Source organism: Mustela nivalis (genome assembly GCF_964662115.1).
Source record: "Mustela nivalis genome assembly, chromosome: 17".
NCBI lineage: Eukaryota > Metazoa > Chordata > Mammalia > Carnivora > Mustelidae > Mustela > Mustela nivalis.
In genome coordinates this window covers 4737610-4762488 of record NC_139036.1, presented here as the reverse complement: position 1 = coordinate 4762488, position 24879 = coordinate 4737610, and the positions used below count along the sequence as shown (strand labels likewise).

The following is a 24879-nucleotide window of genomic DNA, read 5'->3' as shown; positions in this document are numbered from 1 at the left end:
GTCCATCCGGCATTATTCCCCAGGAAAGCTGTGTCGTGGTCTTTACAATAGTTTGTGCCCAAGATACTCCCGGCCAAGGAATCATGTTGAAAAGGGACCCCTATCAGTAACTCTTGTGGACACTCAAATTTAACCCTCTGACTTCTTCACCATCATCAGGAAAACATTTCTTTTTCTTTTCTTTTCTTTTTCCTTTCGGTAGGCTCCACGCCTAACGTGGGGCTCGAACTCAGGACCCTGAGACCAAGAGTTGAGTGCTCCACCCACCCAGCCGGCCAGTGCCCCCAGGGAAACGGCTTTTCAACTCAAAAATACCACTCTTCTATCTCTCTGGAGTGATCTGGCCTGAAATTCCTCAACAGGAATAACAAGGACTGAAAACCTCTTATCGATACTTAAAAAGATCAGGCAAAGAATGTCACTGAGTAAAGCAGGTCAGCTCTGAGGCACCACGGGGTTCATGGTGGCTGAGGAGCGCTGGGGCCACGTGCTTTGTCTAAGAATGAGCTGCAGCTCAGGCACCACCAATTGTCCAATTGTCCAATTGCACCAATTGTCCTCGAATTTCCCGATCTTCCGATTTTTCAGGGGAAACCGGAAATGTGGATTTTTATGTGACAGCTCTTTTCCCCCCATTTTTTAAAAAAGCACTTTAGTAAGGTTTATTTTGCAAATCATGTCACTCACAGTATAAAATTCAGTGGCTTGTTTTTTTTTTTTTTTTTAGTAAGCTTACCGAGTTGGGCAACCATCATGATGAGTCAATTTTAGAACATTTTCATCATCTCAGTAGGAACCCTCCTGTCTATTTCCTGCTAATCCCCGTGCTGTTCCTCCTTTCCCCACCCTGGCCCTCACCCCAGGCAACTACTGTGATGCTATTTCCCAAGTTTAGTTCTTTTCAGATATTTCATATAAATGGGATCCTACAAATGTGGTGTCTGTGTCTGAGGGTAATGTTTTCAAGGTTCACGCACAAGATTGTGTTCCTTTTATTTTTCTAGGTAGGTTCCATGCCCAGGGCAGAGTCAAGCTTGGGGCTTGGACTCACGAGGAGGACATCAAGATCTGAGCCCAAATCAAGAGTCTGACACTTAACTGACTGAGCCACCCAGGTGCCCCTATAGTTAACTTTTTAAGAAAGTGGCAAGTGGGGGTGCCTGGGTGGGTTTGGTCATTAAGCGTCTACCTTTTGCTCAGATCATAATCCCAGGGTCCTGGAATCGAGCCCCACAGAGCACTGGGCTCCCTGCTCAGCGGGAAGCCTGCTTCTTCCTCTCCCACTCCCCCTGCTTGTGTACCCTCTCTCGCTGTGTCTCTGTCAAATAAATAAACAGAAGCTTTTATTTTTAAGTGGCAAATGATTTCTCAAGTGCCTGCACGATTTTCTATTCCCCCCAGAAACGACTGAGCATTCCCATGTCTCTGTGTCTTCACCAACATTTGGTATTGTCTGTCTTTTTGATTCTAGTCATTCTGGTGGGTGGGAAGTGGTATCTTCTTATGATTCTGGTTTGTGTTTCCCTGACGGCTAATGGTGTTGGATAGTTCTTGATTTGCAAATTTTGGAATTCATTCAAATAAAAAAAATGCTTCATATCAGCCCTGTGCAGATGGAACAAAACAGTTTAGAACAAAACAGGTTCACGGGCTGGAACCACCCAGAGGGAAAAAGTTTGGACTTATGACCTAGACTGTGCAAAACAATGGTCTATGAACTTTCTCTTTTGGGGGCAAAGCAGCCTAGACTGCCAGGAAAAATTACTATGGAGAAAGACCTCTCTCGCTTGTATATGAACTTGTAGACTAAGAAACAAGTTTCAACCTATTGCATTTCGTGATGCCTTTCCCCCATCCCTCTCACTACATTGTCCTGTTAATATCCATTTGAATGAGTCTTTGAAGTCTCTATTCCTATCCCCTTTTTTATTTTTTTTTAATTTTTTTTTAAGAACTTATTTATTTGACAGAAAGAGACACTGTGAGAGAGGGAACACAGGCAGGAGGGAGTGGGAGAGGGAGAAGCAGGCTTCCCGCTGAGCAGGGAACCAGATGCGGGGGCAGACCCTTAATGACTGAGCCACCCAGGCGCCCCTATCCCCTTTTTAAAGATGACAGTAAGGAACTGGTCTAAGTTTCAACATCTAGTAATGGCAGAGATGAATTCAAAGCCAAGTTTACCTGGTTAAAAAAATCCTGTGTCTTCCTCATCCAAATAGCAGCACATTCTGGAATAAGTGTCTGTGGGGTGAGATACAGAGGATCCTGGCTGACTGGATTATGGGGGTTGAGAGGGACAGGATACTGGAGCCACTGGAGACAAAGGAATCAGGGTTTCAAGGCTAGTTTCATTAACAGACAAAGGGAAGTTGAGGAGAGGGTAAGTTTGGGTGACGGGATGAAGTGGAAATGGGAAGAAAAGAGATATGAGGTTCGCTGCTTTGCAATTTCCCTTTCATCCATCAGACTGTTAAAAACATTGGGCCCAAGTGTTGGGAGTGTCACCAGGACTAGACATACATTCGCGGACATTCTTTTTATGACTGGTTTCTCATTAAGACTAACATCTTTGTGATGTTTCATTCTGGTGAGTTTCCTGCCCTCTCTGATGATCCAGGATTTGTTTTCAAATTGTGAGCACCCCTGGAGTTGGTGGCTCACAGGGTTGTGTGTGTGTGTGTATGGATGGTCTTGGCCTGGAACACTGCATGGGGAAATGTCCAGTGGCCGACAAGCTGAGACAGGTTACAGACGGAGTCTTTCGTCCTCTCTGAACACACTAAAAGATTCAGAAGAGGAATATCACTCTGATACTTTGTACAGTTCACTCATACTCCATGCGCACACAGCATTAAGGGCAGTCCAATTCATGGGGCCAAGTCACAAGACGCCTGGACAAGGGGCAGTTTACCCCACAGCATGCTGGTGGGGGTGGGGGTGGGGGACGAGAGTCACTCTACTAGGACAAAGCACAGACACAGGACCTGACTCCGACTTCCCCAGGAAAGACTCTGCACTCAGCTGCCTCTTGGAGCCTTCTCTGAATTCCACCAACCCTTCTTATCATTTCCTGATTTTTTTTTTTCCTTATTCACTTTTTACCAGACTGGAAGTTTCCATGTATCATATCACACGCATTAAAATGCACCCATTTCCCACATTAAATAACTGCATTTTGCTGTAAAATTTTTTGAAGACGTTTTTGATGATGTGCAGGTTTTATAATTCATTTTGATCTCGTGACTTACACTATTATATGTATATGTCATTATATAAGAGCCCTGTTGCAGCTGACTCGTTTCTGCGGATATTTCATCAACTATTCATTGACTTCAATTTATTTTTCCAGTTTCCTTATTTTGGAGCCTGACCCGCCCCCCTCCAGCCACCCCCCCTCCCCCCCCAGTTCTCAAACATTTTCTAAGGCCTCCGAGGGGCTCATAGGCCCCAGGGGTGAGGACAGCTCGGCAAAATCTCCTCATAGGCCCCTCCCGCGTAGGGAGCTCCGCGTGGTGAATGAACGAATGAATGAAAGAAGGAACGAATGAATGAGGTGAGCGAAGTCCTTTCCCCCACGTCTCCTGTCCTAGGCCGCTCGCCCCTCGTCTGGAATCCCGCCGCAGCCCGCAGCCTGGGGAGGGAGGCCCCGCCCCTCGCAAACCCCGAAACTGCCGCAGCGGAGCAAGGCGTCCCGCACTACGCGGCCCAGGCACCGTCACCCCGGGGCCGGAGCGCGGCCCGGGCCCCTGCAGAGCCCGCGCGCATGGCCAGAGCCGCCACGAGCCCCGCCCCCGCCCCCCCCACTGCAGGTGAGCCGCAGAGCCGCGGCCCCCGCCCCCCGCGGCTCCGGGGGTGACGTAAGGCCTCTGGACCGCGCTCCGGCCCCGCCCCTGCAGGCAGCGCCGGGGGCCCGCGACTCGGCGGTGGCAGCCGGTGCCGCTGCGGGACACGCCGGCTGCGGCGGGGACAGGGGCCGGCGAGGCGGCCTGACGCCGGCACAGGCGCGTCCGGGCGCGGCTCGGGGCTCCCGCCGCGGGTCACCTGCCGCAGCGGCCGCACGGCGAGGCTCCCGCGGCGTCCGCAGCGGCCGCCCCACCGGCTCGCCGGCGCCCGGCCGGCCTCGGCTGTCCATCTCCGCGGGCGCCGGCCAATCGCCCGCCGCCGGCCCGGCCGCACCTCCCGGAGTCCATGACGGGCGCGTGGGGCGGCCTATGAGGTCGGGGCGCCGGCGGCCGGGGCGGGCAGCGGGAGCCAATGAGCGCCCTTCCAGGTGGGTGGAGGGAGCGGCCCTCGGGAAGGTAGCTTCTCTCGGGTTGCTAACGTCTTCCTTGGAGATGGGCGCGCAAACGGACCAGTGGGTCTGGGGGCGGCGGTGACGGGCGTGGGGCTGGCCCAATGAGGGTGGGAGTGGGTGGGGCGGCGCGGAGCGGCAGTGCTAAAGGAGCCCGGCGGAGGCAGCGGTGGGTTTGGGACTGAGGGGCCGGATCTGTGGTCGCGGCTGGGGACGTGCGCCGGCGCCACCATCTTCGGCTGAAGGTGAGAGGTGCGGCCGCCCGGGTTCGAGCGCCGCGGCCGCCGGCGGGGCGACGGCGGCGGGGGAGGGAAGGGTCCCGGGCTGGGGCGGAGGAGGGAGGGACTCTGGAGGGCAGAGCGGAGCCGAAGCGTGAGCACGGGGACGCCCGGGCGGCTCTGCGTGAAGGGCTCGCGCTGCGGAGCGGGAGATTCATGCGGGGACCGACCCTGGGGAGGGAAGCGGGGTAGGTAACCGACCCCAGCGGGTGGAGAGAGCTCTGGAGGGGCGGGGAATGGGGTCCTGAAGCTTGAGACCCCTGCAGGGATCAGGGCCTGGGTGTGCTGGGGGACGACCTCTGGGGGCTGGGGATGGAGATCGGGGTTGGGGGGGGGGTGGGCATGCAGGGACCTGGCCCTCGGCGTGTCGGGTCCGTGCGGGCGCGGGGGACGGGGAGGCCTAGTGCCCTGGTGGGGGTCTCGGGGCTCCGGGGAGGGGAGGGAGCCCTGCGGCGGGCTGGGAAGCGCGACCCGGGTGTGGGTGGGGGGCGCCGGACAGGAAGGGCCGGCCCCTGGGTGGGTTCTCGGACGGGTTAGGCCGGCCGGGTAGCCCGGGTGCGGTTGGGGGTTCTCAGGGTTGGCAAGGCGGACGGCGCTGCCCGCCCTGTGGGGTGGAGGGGACCCGAGGGCAGGGGCTCCTCCGCACCGCCCGGCAGCGCGCGGCGGTCTCGGATCCGAGCCGCGGCCGGCGCGCTGAAGGTGGGCTCCGGAGGAGCTGGGGGCGGGAGGGCGGCCGGGGGCCGCCAGGGGCCGGGGCCGGACGCCTGGCGAGGCCCGGGCGGGGTGGGGGGGCGAGGCGGGAAATGTGGCGGGGGCGCGCTGCGGCAGGGCGGCCGGGCCGGGCTGGGGGGAGGGTCAGCCCTCGCCTCGGGATCGCTTTATTGTGTAAGCGATCCGGGCACGGCTCGCCGCGGACTCCCTTGCTGGCCTTCTGCAGCTGGGGTCACACCCTGATCCCGTGAAATGGGACTGGAATGGGGTCGGGGCGAAGTGGGAGCGGCGGAGTCGTGGCGTTGGCGGGCGCTTTGTGGGCCCGCGGTGGGCGGGTGCGGCCCAGGGACCCGGGAGGTCCCCAGCCTGGCCGGCCTGGGCGCCGGGGCCTGGGGACGGAGGCTGGCGAAGCGGCGGGTCTGGGCTCCGCGGGTGAGGCTGGACTGGCGTGGCCTCCGCCTGTGACCGTTATCTGTGTCTTCGGGCCTCTGCGGCTCCCTGCGAGTCCACTGCGGTGGATGCAAGGGGTGGGGTGGGGTGGGGTAGGGGAGAGCAGGCGGGGTAGATCCAGCCTGCCAACCGAACAAAGGCTGCTGTTTTCGCTGAATAATGTAATATACTAAATGTAATACCTCGGCTTTGCCGAGATTTTGGTTTTGGGGTTTGGGGTGTTTTTTTTATGTTTGGGTTTTTTTTTTTTTTTTCCGGTGTTTTTTTAAACGCTGGAAGTGAGGATTCTTTGAGTCGGGCTTCATCGTTCTCCATAGTCTCTCAGTCTGGGAAACTCATCTGTTTATTGTTTTATTTCCTTTCTCAGTCTGCCCCGACCGAGTATTCTTGTAGTCCCGCGCTTTTGACGTTGAAGTATTCCCTGTATGTCTCGGATTCTGGAAAAGTGGCCATTTTATTTGATGCATCGCTTGACTCCGTGCATCTTAAATTTGGTTCTTGCCTGTCCTTATCTGGAGACGGCACATGCTGTCATTGTGCGATATGCAGCCTGAGGTTCCACAGCGAAGGGATGTGACCCCAGAGGCTGGCTTTTTATTTGGGCTCCTTAGGGAAATCATCACAATGAAGACAGACAGACTGGGAGAGCAGATGATCGGAATTCTGAAGGGCACATTGCAGGGGGTTGGGGGAGACCCAGTGCTTCAGAGAGTTGTGTCCTTTCAGGGTTGTGTCCTTTCTCATCCTATAGGAGGGACTGAAATTCCTGGCCTTGCGTCCGCATTTTGGAAATATTTTAACCCAGCCTGCAGATGTTCCCTGAGAGATGGTGCCCTTTAGCGTTTGGGGTGTGTGTGTGTGTGTGTGTGTGTGCGCGCGCGCGTGTGCGTGCTCTTTTGGCTGAGATGAATTTGGGTAGATGAATAGGTTTGCTGGTCCCTGTCGTCTTGAGTGGCTGCAGTGGTGGTGGTAAACCCAGTGGGACAATTCCGTGTAGTTGCTCTGTTACAGAGGGCGGTGCTGTCGCGGGTAATTGATCCATCATTTTCGTTTGGCTAGTTATACACAAGATATTCTCAAAAGTGGGTTGTTTGCCCCTCTCTGTACCCATAGTAGATGCTGGGAGGCAGCAGAGAAGTTTCCCTGGTGGCATTTCACTGGAAGTAAAAAAAATTGGCTATGGTGGTGGGGTGAGGAACAGAGCCCCAGGGTGTGTCCAAAACCAATGAAAGGGATGGGCTCTGGCTCTGTAGGGGGCTCCTTCCTGACTCGTGAATGACTTAGCTATAATCAGATGACACCAAAAACCTTCAGATTATCTTTCCGTCTGCAGCAAAGACCTTGCTCCTTACTCCCTTTCTTCCAATATAGAGGTGTTTTTTCTATTAAATGTAAAACCCTTGCCAGATGGTGCTGGTGTGTTCAGTGCTAAGCCTCCATTCTTGGAACCGTAATCAATAGGATTTTTATTTAGTGGAGAGGCATCGGGGAGCACTCCACGCCCTGCAAAATTTGCTCCCGGCCTCACCTACCATTGCTGTAGGCTGCATTCCTGCGGGAACTCTGGGGTTAGCCCAGCTCTGCTGCTGGTGAGCTCCATGACCTTGGGCTGGCTACGGGCTTTCTCTCTGCCTTGGGTTCCTCATCTGTAGAATAGAGATATTAATAGTACGTGCCTCACAGGGCTGTTGGGAGGACCAAGTAAAGGTAAACTGCTTAGAATAGTGCCTGCCCATAATTAATGGTACAGAACACTATTTGCTATTTTTAAAATCGTGGTATTCCCCCCCACCCCCCCACCATGTTGTAAAGCGAGGCATTTGGGAGTGGCTCACTGTTAAACACTGGCATTATCAAGCTCAGGTACCACATGTACAATGGCATGGAAAAAATACCGCATATCAGGCGATCACAGGTGAAGAGTTAAAGTGAAGGAAACCTCTTCACGGGCATCCCGAACTCTGTCAGACCAGACCTGAAAAGAACTTTTCAGGGTGGCATTTGGGACAGGATGGGAGGAGGGGGTAGGTGTTTGGTTGTGGAGAAGTTGAGGCTTACTGTGGGGGTGGGGACCATGCATGTGAGATTTGGTCAGGAGGTGGAGGTCCCCCCAATCCCAAGAGGACCCAGGAGCCATCTAGATGCTCACCAGGTAGCCAGGAACAGGAAGCTGTCCTCTCAGTGTCTGATCAGTCATAGAAAGCTCTGGAAAAGCAAAAAGTAAAAGTAATTTGTAATCTCACCACCCAGTGGAGACCCAATGACTATCTGTTCCTTTTTAAAAATATTATTTAATTTTATTTATTTATTTATCTATTCCTTTAAAAAAAAAAAGCACATGCATGTGTAATTCTCCCTTCCTCCCCCCAACAAAGGTGGGAGCATTTTGCAGTTACGTTTTTTGTGACCTGTTGGTTTCTTTCCCTGAAATTACAAGAATTTCCTCTTGTAATACCGAATTTCCTCACCTAGAAAAAAATACCGATAAATTTTAAATGTACCAATTTGGTGAACTAATTTTTAAATGTATCATTTACTTTTTTTTTTTTTAAGCCTGCCTCAGAAATGACCTGTTGAGCTGCTCTAATTTATAGCCATCCACGAAATTTAAGCATATAATTACATGCCCAATGTAAAATTAAAGAAATGTGTGTGCACATGCCTGCTGGCAACAAGACCTCTTCCGAGGTGTCGTGTGAGAGAAACAGTTCCTACCTGTTAATGACAAGAGTAGCTTGTTACCGTATTTTGTGATCACGGGAAATTTTCTCTTCTAGAAGGCCATCCATCTTAAAGGCGGAATGTGTGACCTGTTGTCCGTGTCCAGATTTATCTAGGACAATTCCCACCTTAGAGTCATGCCTCCCTTCTCCTGAGCAGTTTTGCAAAGTATAAGTTTGGAAAGACAGAAAGTGTGTTAATAGTCTTACGAAAGCCAGTCCCTAGAGGTAATGATGGGTTTTGGAAACCATTTTCCAGAATGTACATGTGCCCTGGGAATATTTTCTGAATTCCCAGTTCCGCCTCCCCAAGCGAATGCCTAAAAAGGCAAATAAAAGTTGAGTTAGAAAATGTGTTAGCCTGTTTATTTGTAGAAGTCTTATTGTTACCTCTTTTTGTGATTTTGGGGGGGTTTCTTTTTTTTGTTGTTGTTGTTTGTTTTGTTCAAGTCCATCATTTAAAAAACCTGAGCACAGCCCATAAATCAGGTTAGGAATTAGTCTAGAACATTGGTTTTCAACCCTTTTTTTCCTATCCCAGCATACCTGTTAATGACATTGGCTCACCATGGCAACCAGAAACCATGGAATGATGGTTCTCAAAGTGTGGTCCCAGGACCAGCTTCCTCTGCTGCATCTGGAAACTTGTTAGGAATGCAAATTACTAGGCTTTGCCTCAGACCCTGCTGAATTGGAAACTCTGGGGAAGGGGCTCCAATCCGTGCTTCTCTAAGCCTCCTACATGACGCCCATGCCCACACCAGTGTCTGAGAACCAAAACCATGGATGTTTATAACACATTACATTATAGCAAATCCTTTCTAAAGTGTCCATTTTTATACCATTTCAGGGACTTTATGGAGCTTGAAGTTTGTGGGCTGAGAGCTTCATAATAACTTTGGGACTACTTTATTTTTCTTTAAGATTTTATTTTTAGGGGATACCTTGGGGGCTCAGTCATTAAGTGTCCTCCTTCGGCTCAGGTCATGATCCCAGGATCCTGGGATCAGGCCCCGCATTGGGCTCCCTGCTCAACGGGGAGCCTGCTTCTCTCTCTCCCACTCCCCATGCTTGTGTTCCCTCTCTCCCTGTGTCTCTGTCTGTCAAATAAATAAATCTTTTAAAAATATTTTTTATTTTATAAAATAAAATTTTATTATTATTTTTTAAGATTTTATTTATTTATCTGACAGAGATCACAAGTAGGCAGAGAGGCAGACAGAGAGAGAAAGGGGGGGAAGCAGGCTCCCTGCTGAGCAGAGAGCCTGATGCAGGGCTCGCTCGATCCCAGGACCCTGGGACCATGACCTGAGCCGAAGGCAGAGGCTTTAACCCACTGAGCCACCCAGGTGCCCCTAAAATTTTATTTTTAAGTACCCCACGTGGGGCTCAAACTCACAACCCCGAGATCAAGAGTCCATGCCCTTCTGACTGAGCCAGCCAGGCGCCCCTGGGCTAGTCCATGATTAGCCTTGCAGCCTTCTGTCTTTTGCCTAGTAAGAATCATCCATTGGGTGGGGGGGCTGGCGGCAAAACCTGGGAAGATGTGAACAGAACAAATCTAGTTACTCAATTGGCTTCTTGCCTGGCCTTGCATGAGGTCCTGGAGACCAGGCTTCTGAGATTTGTACTACACTGGAATTTAAGGTGATCACAAAAGTGTTTAATGATGGGATCAGATTCCAAAAAGACATTGTGAGGCAGGAGTCCTGAGTCACCTCGGAAAGGTGAGTGATGACTGTAAAATGCCGTCATTTGATCCAGAAGGTCAGGACCAGAGGTAGCTGAGACTAGCGTGTCTGGGGCCACAGACGAGCGGGCGGTTGGCAAAGGAGTGCTCAGTAAACCAGTTAGGTCTTGAGATGCATTCATTGTGAACACCCCAGAAACTGCGTTTCTCAATGGGGCTGAGGTTAGTTGTTTTCTTTCTTCTGCCTGGGTCAGATCATTATCGGGAACACTCAGTGTTTGCTTCTGGGCCCCACGGCCTGCAGGGGCACGCGTGGGCACACCGGAGTCTGTTACGCAGCAAGAAAGCAGGGCAGTGGAGGGAGTCTTGATGAATGATGGCTCGCTGCAGGGGAACTGGGGAGGGGGAGCAGCTGCAGGGTAGGGGTGAGGCCTGGAGAGCTCCCATAGCGTGCTTGCATCGCTGTCCCAGGAAGCCAGGTCACACCGTGGCATCATCTGATGGCATCGAGACCACTCGCACCGCCAGAGAAGCCCCCCGGGGGATGGAGTTGGGGGTGTTTGTATCGAGGAGCTCTGAGTCTCCTGAATGAAGGCAGAAGGGGGGCCGGCATAGACCCGAGGCTTCGCTCTCCTTCCCTGGCTGTGCATTTCCTAGCTCCATCCTCGTGGCCATGCCTGGATCTTTTACTTCGCACCTTTGTTTTCTTTGTCCTCAATCCCCTTTGCCTTCTTAACTCCCTGGTTAATTTTGGTTAGGGTGCAAGACAGGATGAAAGTACCTCTGGAGCTCTGCCTTCCCCCAGCTTGTTTTTCAGCCCTCGGTAACTGAGGGCGCGTCTGGCGTGGTCTCTAGCTGACCACGGGCACGATTTGTGGTCAGCCCTGAAATGCCCCCGGGACACTCGGCTAACGCGGTGGAGGAGCCTATCACCCCTGCTCCTCGACGGAAGGTTCTCTCTTAAAATTCTGCCAAGAGTGAAAATCTGCGCATCACGGTATGTTTTTGAACCTCTAACCTTGTCCTCCTCCTCCTCTTCTCCTAGAGACAATTGTAGTTGACTCCTCCTGTTTACAATGGCCCAGAGAGCTGGACTCGAAGACCCAGAGAGGTACCTCTTTGTGGACAGGGCGGTCATCTACAACCCTGCCACCCAGGCTGACTGGACGGCTAAAAAGCTCGTGTGGATTCCGTCCGAGCGCCATGGTTTTGAGGCAGCGAGTATCAAGGAAGAGCGGGGAGATGAGGTTATGGTGGAACTGGCCGAGAACGGGAAGAAGGCGATGGTCAACAAAGATGATATTCAGAAGATGAACCCTCCCAAGTTTTCCAAGGTGGAGGACATGGCAGAATTGACGTGCTTGAATGAGGCTTCTGTCTTACACAACCTGAAGGACCGCTACTACTCGGGACTGATCTATGTGAGTACGCCCCTCTGGTTGCGCTTGGGAATTAGTGTAACTGACACGGAATTCGTGTAACTGACACAGACTGGCCGAGTCAACGAAAGCGAGGAGCACCCACCCCATTGGGTGCTCTGCCCCGTGTTGCCGTGTGCGTTAAGAGACCGATTGTCCCGTGCTTACCTGAGTCTTGCCCTGCCTTACATTGTCACATGTAACTGTGCATGATCTGATCTTCAGTTGAGCGTATGAATGTGGTAGTTGGAGACTTCTGTTGGAGGGGTTCGCAGGGACGTGATAGGACCGGGACAGCGTGTGGCGGAAAGATCGGGGGCTGGGGTGAGAGTTGCACAAACAGGATGCAGGTGGCATGCGTGTGTCCAGGAGTGTGGCATGAAGCCAGCACCAGGGGTTCATCCAGGAGCGCGAGTATGGCGTTCCCCGGCGTGGGGAAGTGGGAAACAGGGATGCTGAGGTTTTTCAGAGGAAACCGTTCTGAGCGGGATTGAGACTGGGTTGTCCTGTGGTTAGTGGTTGACACGCGTGTTGTTGTCACGGACAATGCCGCTGACCGTGTGGAAGAAATTATTGAACTTACTAGGGTTGGGGGTGGGGTGGACGAGGGAGAGCGGAAAGACGCCAGCCAGATGCGGGAAGCTCTAGAACAACAAAATGGGTTTGAGGGGCTCTTAAACGCAGGTGCAGAGATTTAAAGGAGGCGATCAAGAACTTAGACGCAGAATGAAAAGAAGCCGAGAGAAGAGGTGGCTTTGTACTGGTCCGCATTTGGAGAAGAGTGGTTGGGTGTTTATGAAGGGTGTGCAGCTGGGGCTTGAGGCCCTTCAGAACTTCTGCAAATTGGGCCAGTTTTCCCATGGAAATTAGCATCGTTAGAGACTCTTCCTGAGCACCTGTGTTCTAGGTGCTGGGGAGGGTGTGGAAAATAGGACAGGCCAGGTCCCTGCTTCCGGATACACACTATAAGGAAGGGAAGCTGGGCTATGGGATAGAGTAAGTAGGGGAATGACCCACGAATGGGCCCACGAAGGGTTCTTCAAGAATCATGTTAGGGCCGGAATCTTTCTGCTAGGAGGCAGCTAGCCAGGGGAAGCTCTGAGAACTGAGTAGTTCTTCCGTAACCTCTGCCAAAGTAGGCATGGTCAAGCCTCATGGCCTCTCGTTTTTGTTTTTCCTCCATGAGGTCAGGCACAGCGGAGTAAGGCTGCAGGGTTGGGAAGACAGCTTGAGAAAGGAGGAGGTCTGGGGAGGAGAAGCCACTGGTAAGGACTGCACAGGGAAGCAGCTTTGGGACCGGCCGAGACCACGCCCCAAGGTGTGTGCTGCACTGCTCCCAGCCCCGCCTGTGGAGTGAGGGAGTGCGATGCCTCTGATCAGGAGCTCCTGGCTCAGATTTGGTGGGGGAATGAGTTTTGGGTGCTGCCTGGGGCTGGAAATGAGACTGCACCGGGGTTGGGGGGATCTGCAGTGTGGAAGGGAGCCAGGGCTCTTTCTGCCAGCCCCTTCCCCGTTGACTCCCCACTTTGGACCTTGTGGCTTCCTGCAAGGCGGAGAGAGAAGGGAAATACAAAAGGGAAGGCGGCTGTGGGCCAAAGAGAAGGAATCGACGAAAAGACACTTCCGTTCACTGTGGCCATTCCTCCAGATGATTCGAAGACTTTGCAGATGTCTTTTATTAAGTTTGATTTTTTTTTTTCCAGCTGAAGTCAGGAACCCCAAATGATGTCTGAGTTACTTTTCAAAGCATGCCCCCCCTTTACTCTTTACAGAAGGACGACCCGAGTTCTTCTGGAAGCATTAAGGTCCCAGCAGAGCCGGGAGTTTGGAGCAGTGGTGTGTGCAGTTAGTGGGGGTGGAAGAAGGGGTTCCCACCCGAGACTGGCGTTCAAGCACTTGACTTTAAAGAATCCTGGTAAGAAAGTGAGGCTGCAGGAAACCATGATCGCGAGGGATGTGACCTGGGCGTTGGGACTCCCCAGTCAGGTCAAGTGGAACAGCAGAGGTGCGGTGATGTAGAGCCCGTAGTAACTTGGGGGGTCCTTTTGGACCCCTTTCTAGAGATGAGCTCTAACATGCATTCACTTATGTAGCTTACTTTGCTTAACTTTCGTTAAATCCTTGTATTTTCTTTGGATGGATTCTCGCTGGCCTCCCAACTTCTCAGGTCATGAATTTTCATCCTCTTTCCTAATGAAAAGCGTAAATGTCTCCTCTAGTAACGATTTCAGCTCACATCACACATTTGGATACGTGGCATTTTTATTACTTGGTTCTAAATATTTTCTGTTTTCTGTTGGGATTTCTTCTTTAACCTATGAGCCCTTCAAAAGGATCGTGTAAAAATTTCTGAATGTGGGTTTTTTAAGTTATCTTATTACTGATTTTTATTTTACTATTATTTATTTAAATTTATTATTTATTATTTTTTTATTTTTTAAAGATTTTATTTATTCATTTTTATTTATTATTTATTTATTTTTAAAGATTTTATTTATTTATTTCTGAGAGAGAGCAGAGGGAGAGACAGAAGGACAAGCAGACTCCCCACCGAGTGTGGAGCCTCACATGGGACTTGATCCCAGGATCCCGAGATCATGACCTGAGCCAAAACCAAGAATCAGGCACTCAGCCAACTGAGCCACTGGGTGCCCCTTGCTCCTGATTTTTAAATGAATTGCATTGCAGTCAAAGAATGTAGTTCACATAATAGCATTCCTTGTTTTTGTTGAGGCTTTAATGCAATGTGTCGTCTCATTTGATGAGCGTTCGCTGTGTCTGGAAAGAGCATTAATTCTGTTATTGTTGGTTATGGGATTCCAACTGTGGCCATCAGGGTAAGCTCTTAAATTCTGTTTAGATCTTCCTCGCTAATTTTTCTCTGCTTGGTCTCTTAATTACTGAGAAGTGTCTTCAAATCCTCTGGTGTGTTTTCTCAACTAAGTATGCCTCCCCTAACCAATATAGTTTAGTTTTTCCTGTTTATGAACTTTTACAGGAATGAGTCTCATGGTGTATGGCTTTCGTGTCTTCCTTTTCACTCAGTATTAAATTTTTAAGTTTCATGTCTACTGCTTTTCTTTGGTATAATTCAGAAGTTCTCCTGGTGTGGCCTGTGTACCCTCAAGGTTTCCCTAAGACTCTTCCAGGGGGCCCGTGAGGGCACAACTGTTCTCATGATGATCTGAAGACATGATTTGCTCTTTCCACTGTTGGTGATGCAACTGATGGTAGAAGAGTAATGATGGGGAAACCGCATGTATCTTACCACAAAAAGAGGCAGGGACTCTGGACTATACTAATGGTCATTTTAATCATTGCATGTGAGAACAACCTTGAGAAAGCAGGAGAGATGATCGATTTTATTAAATGTCAATCCTGGAGTACACGTTTTTTTAATACACTGTGTGAGGGGCACCTGGGTGGCTCAGTTGGTTAAGTATCTGCCTTCCCTTCAGATCATGATTCTAGGGTCCTGGGATGGAGTCCCGCGTTGGGCTCCCTGCTTGGCAAAGAGTCTGTTTGTCCCTCCCTCCCTGCCATGCACTCTCTCTCTCTCTCTCTAATAAAAAAAAATAAAGGAAAATCTTAAAAAAAAATTAGGATTTAGAGAAATTGTTTTATCACTGAATGTGACAGCTTGTCATCACTTGAAACCCTTGCTGATGAGATAGATGGTGATATTAATGACTGATTTTTTTTTTAATGTCAAATAGTAAAATGTCATCATTTGGAAGACTTGCCTAGGAATCCCTGGGTGGCTCAGTTGGTTTAGCATCTATCTTTGGCCTGAGTCATGATCCCAGTATCCTGGGGTCAAGCCCCACATCGGGTGTCTTGCTCAGCAGAAAGCCTGGTTCTCCCTCTCCCACTCCTTCTGCTTGTGTTCCCTCTCTCCCTGTGTCTCTCTCTGTCAAATAAATGAAATATCAAAAAAAAAAAAAAAAAGAAAAAGGAAGACTTGTATAAGTCATTGAGACAATGGTTTTGTTTTTTAGATCTTTTTAAAAAATTTATTGACAGAGAGAGACACAGCGAGAGAGGGAACGAACACAAGCAGGGGGAGTGGGAGAAGCAGGCTTCCCACTGAGCAGGGAGCCCTACATGGGGCTCGATCCCAGGACCCTGGAATCATGACCTGAGGCAAAGATGCTTAAGAACTGAGCCACCCAGGCGCCCCTGAGCCACTGTTTTCCAAATGATGTGTACATTGTTACAAAGTCATGCAGGGATAAAAGAGTCTTTCCACAGGCAGGGTAAGCCACTGGATTTTGATGTAGGTCAACAGCATGCAAGTTCATGGTTAGGATTTCAGACGCCACCTTGCCTCAGATCTTGAACCAATTCTCACTTCTGGGGTTTTGATGCAGCATCGAGGACGTAGCTCCACAGTCATGTGAAAAGGCAGTTAAACTGCACCTTCCTTTTCCAACTAAGTATCTTTGTAAGGCTAATTTTCTTCAGACGCTTCAACCAAGACAACATAGCACAACAAATTGAATGTGAAGACATAGGAAAATGGAGCTATTTTTGTGAAGCCCCATAATAAAAAAAGACCAGCAAAAACATGAAACACCACCACCCTTCTCGCTCTGATTTCAGAAAACGTTATTTTTCATGAGAAATGTTATTTATGTTAACATGTATTGTTATTCTAAAATTAATAGATACACAATTGCAAAAACTTGGCAACATATATAGTTATATAAAGCAAAAAGTTTTCCAAGTCTTTGATTTCTAAGAGGGTTCCAGGGCCCTGAAATTAAAAAGGTTGAGTTATTTCATTCCCCTTGTCAGAGCGTACGGTACCAAGCTTCTTGACCCGCTTTGTGCGTTCAGCACATTTTGGGCATCTGTGTTTCCCAGTTCGGGGCTCGTCCCTGGGGCACACAGGCACACCTTTCTGTCTGTAGATAAGGAAGGGAAATCCTGCGTGCTGGGGTACACGTCTGTCTAACCCATGCATTCAGCTTTTCTGGATAAAGCCTGATGTAATCGAATTCCAGCGGGAGACAGAAGGTCCTCGAACCAGGTGTTGTGAGAGCTCAACCAGGGGGCAGTTTACCCACACGTGGACAGAGTTCAGCAGACAGGTGCGGGCCGGGCCTGGTGGGGTCCTTGCCTGGTGGTGGCCGGCCCATGCTACAACCTCCATCTTCAGGGACAAGATGGGCCTGAGCTGCTGCCTCGGCTGGGGGAGGGGGGCTGTAGGGGGGAGGCCTTCCGCCTAAGAAGGCCTGGGGCCTCCTGACCGCCCAGACGGAGGGGCCTGGCCGGGCTGGAGGCAAAGGTCCTGCCTTCACTCTCCTCCTGCCCTTGGTCTGAGAGGGGAAAGTGATGCTGCCTTTCTTGGGGTTAGCCCCGGTTCCACTTGGAGTTGGACTTGGAGTCTCTGCAGCGGGAGAGATGGGGACAAGATTCATCTTTCTCCCAGATGGCTGTCCAGGTGACCCAGTGCCATTTCCTGATAGAGCCCTTTTCTCCCCGGCATGTGTCGTGTGCTCCTAAGTTCACGCTCAGCCCACAGTTCTGTATGTGGTCCATGTGTCCGTCTTCTGGCTGAGATCCCACAGTCTCGGTCATGCCAGCTTTCTGGTAAGTCCTGCTGTCCAGTGTGGCCTGCGCTCGTTTTTGGCATTCTTTAGGCTCTCACTGTAGTTGTCAAAACCCTTGCGTTTGGATATTAATCTTAGAACCTGCTTGTCAGTTTCTTGCCCACTCCCACCCTTTCTGGGATTCTGTTTGGGATTTTGTTGATTCTGAAGATCATTTTGGGAGAGAACTGAGATATTTGACATTCTGGTTCACGTATACCCACTGACTTCATTCTTAATTTTTCACAATGTGTTTGATTGGTTTTCTCTGTAGAGGCTAGTACATCTTTTGTTAGATTTATTTTGGGGTATTTGGTTTTTTGGATGCTATTAAATGGTGGTTTCAGCATTGTTTTCTTTTTCTTCTTTCTCATTTTTTAAGATTTTATTTATTTGAGAGAGAGCGCACACGTGTGCGGGGGAGGGGCAGTGGGAGAAGCAGACTCCTCACTGAGCAGGGATCCCGATGTGGGGCTCCATCCCAGGACCCTGAGATCATGATCTGAGCCGGAGGCAGAGGCTTCACCAGCTGAGCTGCCCAGGCGCCCAGCATTGTCTCGTGATTGGTGCCATTATGTAGAAATACTGTTGTCATGTTTTGTTTTTTGTTTTTTTTTTTTTTTAAAGATTTTATTTATTTATTTGACAGAGAGAAATCACAAGCAGGCAGAGAGAGAGAGAGAGGAGGAAGCAGGCTCCCTGCTGAGCAGAGAGCCCGATGCGGGACTCGATCCCAGGACCCTGAGATCATGACCTGAGCCGAAGGGAGCGGCTTAACCACTGAGCCACCCAGGCGCCCCTCATGTTTTGTTTTTTAAAGATGTTATTTTTAAGTAATCTGTCTGCCCGACACAGGGCTCAGACTCAACCCTGAGATCAGGAGTCACTCGGTCCTCCGACTGAGCCAACCGGCGTTGTCATGTTTTTTTACAAACAAAATCTTACCGAGACCTCTTAATCGGTTGTATCAGTTTAACTGAAGATTCTTTTGGATTATCTGAGAACACACTTACGTTGTCTGCAGATAATGACAGTTTTCTGTTTCCCTTTCCAGTTCTGGCACGTTTTTTCCCTTGCTTTATTGTGCTGTGTAGGACCCTCGGAGAAGTGGTGATCACGGATGGGCATCTTTGTGTCTTTCCAGATCCCAGAGAGAAAGCTTCAGCATTTCCCCATTAAGAATGATGGTTGTTTCCATTTTGTTTTGTTTTTAGTCTTGATCAGATTAAGGGAAGTTTCCTTCTGTTCCTAGTTTTTATCCTGAATGGGTGAACTTTTTAAAAATCCTGATTGATGTTAATTTATCAAATGTTTTTCCAGCACCCAGTGAGATGATAGTGTGATTTTCTTTTTTTGTGTGGCTATTTTGTTATCGTGGTGAATTATATATGTTTTTGAGTATTTAAATGACCTGAGAAGGAACAGATAGTCTCTTTATATACTACTAGATTCCTTCTGCTTGCTAATATTTTGTTGAGGATTTTTTAAATAATTTTTTTGGTAAAGATTTTTATTTATTTATTTATTTATTTATTTATTTATTTATTTGACAGACGGAGATCACAAGTAGGCAGAGAGAGAGGGGGAAGCAGGCTCCCCGCCGAGCAGAGAGCCCGACTCGGGGCTCGATCCCAGGACCCTGAGATCATGATCTGAGCTGAAGGCAGAGGCTTTACCCCACTGAGTCACCCAGGGGCCCCCAATATCAGCATTTTAATCAGAATATCCAGCTTATATACATGTACAGTTTGACTGAGATGGACCATCTGATTCCTGCTTCCTCCTGGTCCGGCCAGTTCTGTGCCCTCCCCACCCCCCCCACCCCCCCCCGTCCTGATGAAGCCACCTTGTTACTGTTGGAGCTTCTTTCCTCTACCCCCGGGATGTGTTTTGATCCTTCTCTTCGTTGTTCCCTCGACGCTGCCCAGACACATCGTAGCCCCCTGTCGAGGCTGAGGGTTGGCTCTGAGCCCCTGGCCTGTGTGCTGCGGCCGCTCTCTGTGTCTTCACATACATTTCCGTCTCTCTCATTTTCGGAGAGAAGGGAGGGAGGAGCAGGGTTGGGGGAAGAGAATCATCAGCAGACTCCCTGCTGAGCGCGGAGCCCGACAGGGGCTCAATCCCACAACTCTGAGACCACGAGTTGCGTGCCCTGCCACGGGGCCAGCAGGTTCAGCTCGGATGTGCTCGGGCTGAGTTTTCTTCTCTAGATGCAGCTTGGAGCTTGGGCTTGTTGCCTGTGGCTCGATGCCTTTGGTCAGGTTTGGAACATCCAGAGCCATTGTGTCTTCGGAGACGGCTTCTGCCACCTGCCTCTGTCCTCCGCGGACACAGATGCTCTCGGGTCACCTTTTCATCGTGCCTCATGGAGTCTCTGGTATTTTTTTTTTTTAAAGATTTTTATTTATTTATTTGAGAGACAGAGAGCACAAGTAGGCAGAGAGGCAGGCAGAGAGAATGAAAGGGAAACAGGCTCCCTGCTGAGCAGAGAGCCCGATGTGGGACTCGATCCCAGGACCCTGGGATCCTGACCTGAGCTGAAGGCAGAGGCTTTAACCAAGTGAGCCACCCAGGCGCCCCTGTGTTGCAGTTTTCATCTGGTGTTTTCTTTTTATGATTTTTTTTAAGGCTTTTTATTTATTTATTTATTTACTTACTTATTTTTACAGCTCCTCCTTTATGGTTTTTCTTTTAATGGTTCCCAGTTCTCCAGCAGAATTCTCGATCCATTTTTCACTCACCTGAACACATCCGAGATGATAACACAGGGCGGCACAGATGGACTCACAGGGCACGCGGGGGTAGCCTGTGGTCATAGTCATCAGTGTCGCGTCCTCTGTCGGTTGCCAACCGGGACCGTGATTTTGCCGCTCTTGCTGACCCAAAGCCCGTTCTAGAGTTCCGCTCTGGGCAGGCAGTCAGGCAAAGGGGACCCAAGCATGGGGAGCCCGCCAGGGGTTGGCAGCCCCCCTGCTGGGCTCTGTGCTGTGCGAGGCCCGGTGTTCCTGGGACGCCCATGACTCTCGGGGTGTAGCCATGAGCAGCCCGGGGGAGCTGGGGGGGAAAGCTGGGGGTGTCCACCCTCCTCCTGGCCCTTGTGCGCTGCTAATCACTCTGCCCGGCCTCTTGCTTCCCTGCCACAGCATTGGGGTTTGTAACTACCGTCTGCGGAAGACAGGAAGAATGATGCTGGATCGTCAAACACTCGGTCGCTGTCACATGGTCCATCCTTCTCGTAAATGTGGAGCGTGGTTGGTTTGGTATGTTTGCATCCAGGTCCGGGCGTGCTCACCTTATGCAATTAGGCGTTGTGTCTCCTGTAATCCAAACGTTGCTCCTGTCCTGGCGGTAGCCGTGTCCTTGCGTGCCGTTCCTCCGGGGGTCAGGCCACCAGTGGGGAGCACTGTCCACATGCGTCATCTCATCGGAGCCCGCGCCCCCATGTTGGACGGCTCCATGGCTTATTTTGGGGTGTGCGTCCACACCACTCTGCACACTTACAGGCGCACGCACACATGCACGGGGCAGTTTCACATGTGCTTGGGACGATCGCTCTTTTTATAGAATTTTGGCCTTTCTTACCCCAAGGAAGCCACAGTGGTTCCTGTTTTGGTGACCTCTGCTTTGTTTTCTGTCTTCATCTGTCCTTGAAGCATTTTTGTCGTTTTACCCTTGTGCCTCCTTTCTCTGTATTATGCACCTTCGTCCTACTTCTTATTGCGAAGGGAGCTCCCGGGATAAACGTGCCGGGTCTGTCGCTGCATTTCCAGATGCTGTTCTACTCCTTACTTTCCCTGCTGTGGAGTTTTGGTTTTTTATCTCGGATCACTCCACAGCTTTTCCCGCATGTGCTTCTGTTCCGGTACATGGAGTCCCTGCTCTAACTCTGTTTCTGAAAATATTCTTTTATCTTATTGGTGATTTCCTTAGGTAAATGTTTTCTCTGAAGCCTCTGGTTGATGATGTTTTCCTTCTTTTATCAGGTTTTGGTTCTTTTTTTTCCCTTAAACACACATGTGAATTTATGTGGGTGCAGTGTTTGCAAACGGTGTGGGTGATCTCTCTCCTTCTGGGTGGTGGCTTGATGTCCTCCCGAGAGCTCTGGGTGGGGAGTGGCATGTGTGAGACCCCCCAGTTCCATCCCATGTTCGCTCTATGCCCCGGCCTTGACCTCCATGCTCACTTGTTTCCTGGTTCCGCATCCTTCAAACCTTGAAATAATGTGTATGCACATTCCTGTCTTAACAGGAGGCCTGGCACTCATAGGGGTGGGGAGAACCTCCTGATACTGGACGGGAGACGGGCATTCCAGGCAGAACAATCTGCGTACATACAAGCCTAGAGGCGTAAAGCAGCATAGCGTGTTTGAAAAATGGCAGGCTTTTTGTGCAGATGTGTTACTCTGTCTCCCTTAGGTCAGCTCAGCAACAACAGGAGCTGGGGTCTTAAAGGCTGTGCAGACATCCCTCAGGCCTTGGTGGTTCTTCAGAATGTTCTCATGGCTTCGGCAGTCAGTGTGTCCGGCTCTCACTGGGTGTTCTCCTGCGCTTGCCTGCTATAGTGAATCCCCTTTCAGCATCCCGCCATCTCAGTATGCTCCAAGGGGGTTCGCTATCTTACCCACGCATCAAATCATTCTTCCCATCCATCAGTAACATTTCCAGCCTCTCAAGCTTGAAAACGTGGAGCTGTCGTTAGCTTGTGTCTTCCGTGGCTTTTATACTCAGAGCTTCTGAGTGCCTTTGAGTCTCCCTCCCACGTCAGTGTTCTCAGGACTCCCCGCTTTCCTCTCACTGGGGCCCGGTCACTGTGCTGGGACTGGTGCAGTAGTCTCCACTCCCCACTCCTCATCTCTTGCCCTTTGGTATCTTTTCCATGGAGTTGCCCTATCTACACTTTACAAACATGCTTCTTCCCTGCATCTCCCCTGAACCTCTGCTAGCGGATCCCCTATGCAGGACACACTAGGTTGTTGAGTCAGCCTTTCTAAGCTCCTGCCGCCAAGCACATTCCATGACACAAACTACTTTCAGCGATGCTGAGCTTCTCGCTCTGCCTTGGCTGTCTCCTGCCACCCAATTTTATGTTTTAATACGATTTTTTTAATCCCTTCTTTTAACTTTTAAATAGCCTTTGAAAGAACCTTGGAGACCATCGATGCCTCGTTTTACAGTTTCTGATGAGATGGCCCTGACTTTCAGGATCTGGGGTTGGTTGTGTATTCTGTTCCAGAGTTTCTGTCCTATTTATAATCCTGTTCACCTTTCTCCTTTTCTTTCCGTACCACTTTCTTTTTTGTGCCTTATTTTCTGTGTTTGTTGAGTGCACATTTACTGTCTTTGTACCTAGAGTGTGTATTTCTTGAAGGTACGTAATGTCTCATGTGTGTGTTCAGGCACTGAATGAGGTCTGATTGGAACGTCAGGGTCTCAGAAACATATTTTAACAACATATCGCCCTCCTGCCATGTGCCTTGGGGAAGATAGGGGGACACAGTATCGATCCCATTATCTATCAGTTCTACAGGAACCTGGTACTGGAGCCAACTTCCAGATAGTTCAAAGGCAGCTCTTGAAGCCGTAAGGTTGAATATTGTATTGCCTGGGAACATTTTTTACTCCCCCTGCTTGGCAGGCACAGGATACCGATGGTGATTTAACCTTGTTTTTAGATGACGGACTCATATTTGTGAGACTGAGTCATCTTTGTAATCCTAGACCTCAGAAGAGCGCCCCTAAGGTGGGAGACACATATGTTGGAATGATTTCTGATTTAAGTGTCATTAAGACCTGCTACCACGTCACCCATGCTGTGAGATGTTAGACCGAACTTCCACATTTTTACTTTCTTGGGGGTTTACTGTTTGTGTGTTTGTTTGGTTTGTGGTTTTTTCTTTTTGGCCAGTCTGTAATTTACCTCTTTTTTTTTTCCTTAAGATTGATTTATTTATTTGACAGAGAGAGAGAGCACGCGCACACAAGCAGGGGGAGAGGCACAGGGAGAAGGAGAAGCAGGGAGCCCGATGTGGGACTCAGTCCTGGGACCCTGGGATCCTGACCTGAGCCAAAAGCAGACGCTTAACTGACCAAGCCACCCAGGCGTCCCTGTAATTTACCTCTTATAAAAGAGAAATGTAGGGCGCCTGGGTGGCTCAGTGGTTAAGCCTTTGCCTTTGGCTCAGGTCATGATCTCAGGGTCCCGGGATCAAGCCCCACATCGGGCTCTCTGCTCAGCGGGGAGCCTGCTTCCCCGCCCCCTTCTCTGCCTGCCTCTCCCCGTTGTACTTGTGATCTCTCTCTCTCTCTGTGTCAAGTAAATAAATAAATAAAATCTTAAAAAAGTGAAGTGCAGACTGTGTAGCTTTGTGACAGCCTGTGATCTCATTTCTGAATGGAACAGCGGTGAGGTACATAGAAAAATTCTTTGAGGTAGATCGTTGTGGCTTGTCTACTTGTCTGCATACAAGTTAAACTCGATAAAATATGAAATCAAGATTGCCTAGCCTTAGTTTCCTCACCCTTACGGAGACCGCTGTGTTTCTTGCCTCCCATTGCCTTTCTGTAGCAGCACAGGGAGGCTGGCCGGGGGCATGTGCCATGGTGGGGAGGCCCGGAGCTGGCCAGGGTTCTCGGGGGACCTGAGCTGCCTGAACGAGACAGAGCCGGGGTCTGAAGCCCCGGTGGTCAGCGAGGGCTGAGGTCTCAGGCTCAGTGTCAGCTCAGAAGTAAGGCAGGTGCCCCGCTTCCGGTGAATAGGGGCCAGAGCCTTTCGCCTTTTGTCCTCTCTCTGCCCCTCCCCCCAGTGGGAGGCGTGATCCATGACCGTGACTCTAGGGAGTCTGCGGGGGAGCAGCTCGGACGTGGTTCTGACCACTTACCTTCTTCGGGCCGGCCTGCATTCCCCTGTTCGAGTGTTCAGAGTCCGGTGGTCTCTCAGAGCCTTCTGGTGGCAGCTGCCCAGGGTTCCCGCCTGTGTGAACGCAGCTGTTGTCCTTGCGGAAGCAGGCCCTCGCGCTGGACACCATCAGTCCCCAGTTTCTGGAGATGTGGTCCCCCAGCTCCCCTTGAATAGAAGGCCTTCATCACGGGGCCACGGGCTGCCCTTTCCCAGATGCCTCGGGCCCTCCTGCCACCACCCCAGTGTGAGGCGGACAGTTTTGTGCACTCTTCTCAGAAGTCATTCTTAAGGAATTTAAACCCCCAAATCAAAAGTGCACTCAGTGTCCATCCTGAAAAGTGGTTATCGTGCTGATCAGGAAAGGTTTGTGTGCTCTGGACTAGCGGCTCGGAAAAACTGGGGACCCATGAGTTCCCAGCTGACTCAGTGGGTGGAGCACATGACTCTTGATCGCAGGGTTGTGAGTTCAAGCCCCATGCTGGCTGTGGGGAGGACTTAAAAGCAAAATCTTAAAAAAAAATAACAATTGAGGCTCTCCCCAAAGAGCATCCGTGTGGGTTATGTTCATCTGTACTCACTGTATTCGAAATGATAGCCAAGTTAAAACGTATTTACAAATTCCCTTAAAAATAGTAAACCATTGTTTTCTTTAAATAAATGCATTTCAAACAAACGTATGACAAAGATAACATAAGTAATTTATCTTTCATGAAAAAAAAAAAAACCCTATATTTTCCGAAGCAAAAGATTTAGAGAAGTTTTAACATTTTTGCAAATCTCTCTACTAACCACCTTTTCAGATCATCAAAGGCCCCTGCTCCAGGCGCTGT

General features: G+C 50.3%; 1 protein-coding gene across 8 annotated transcripts in view; it reads left to right on the top strand.

Moving 5' to 3' along the window:
• The first annotated feature begins 4132 nt into the window (after window positions 1–4132).
• Window positions 4133–24879, top strand: part of MYH10 (myosin heavy chain 10) — a 118511-nt gene continuing 97764 nt past the window's right edge. For 3 of the 8 annotated variants that reach the window (XM_082708192.1, XM_082708194.1, XM_082708189.1), the window contains exons 1-2: window positions 4311–4536; window positions 11186–11561. In XM_082708192.1, the coding sequence (XP_082564318.1) occupies window positions 11217–11561 (345 nt within the window). In that variant the 5' untranslated portion in view covers window positions 4311–4536; window positions 11186–11216. Of the gene's footprint in view, window positions 4537–4643; window positions 4758–11185; window positions 11562–24879 lie in introns of those variants that run through there. The other 5 variants (XM_082708190.1, XM_082708195.1, XM_082708196.1 and 2 more) reach the window with 5 other exon arrangements.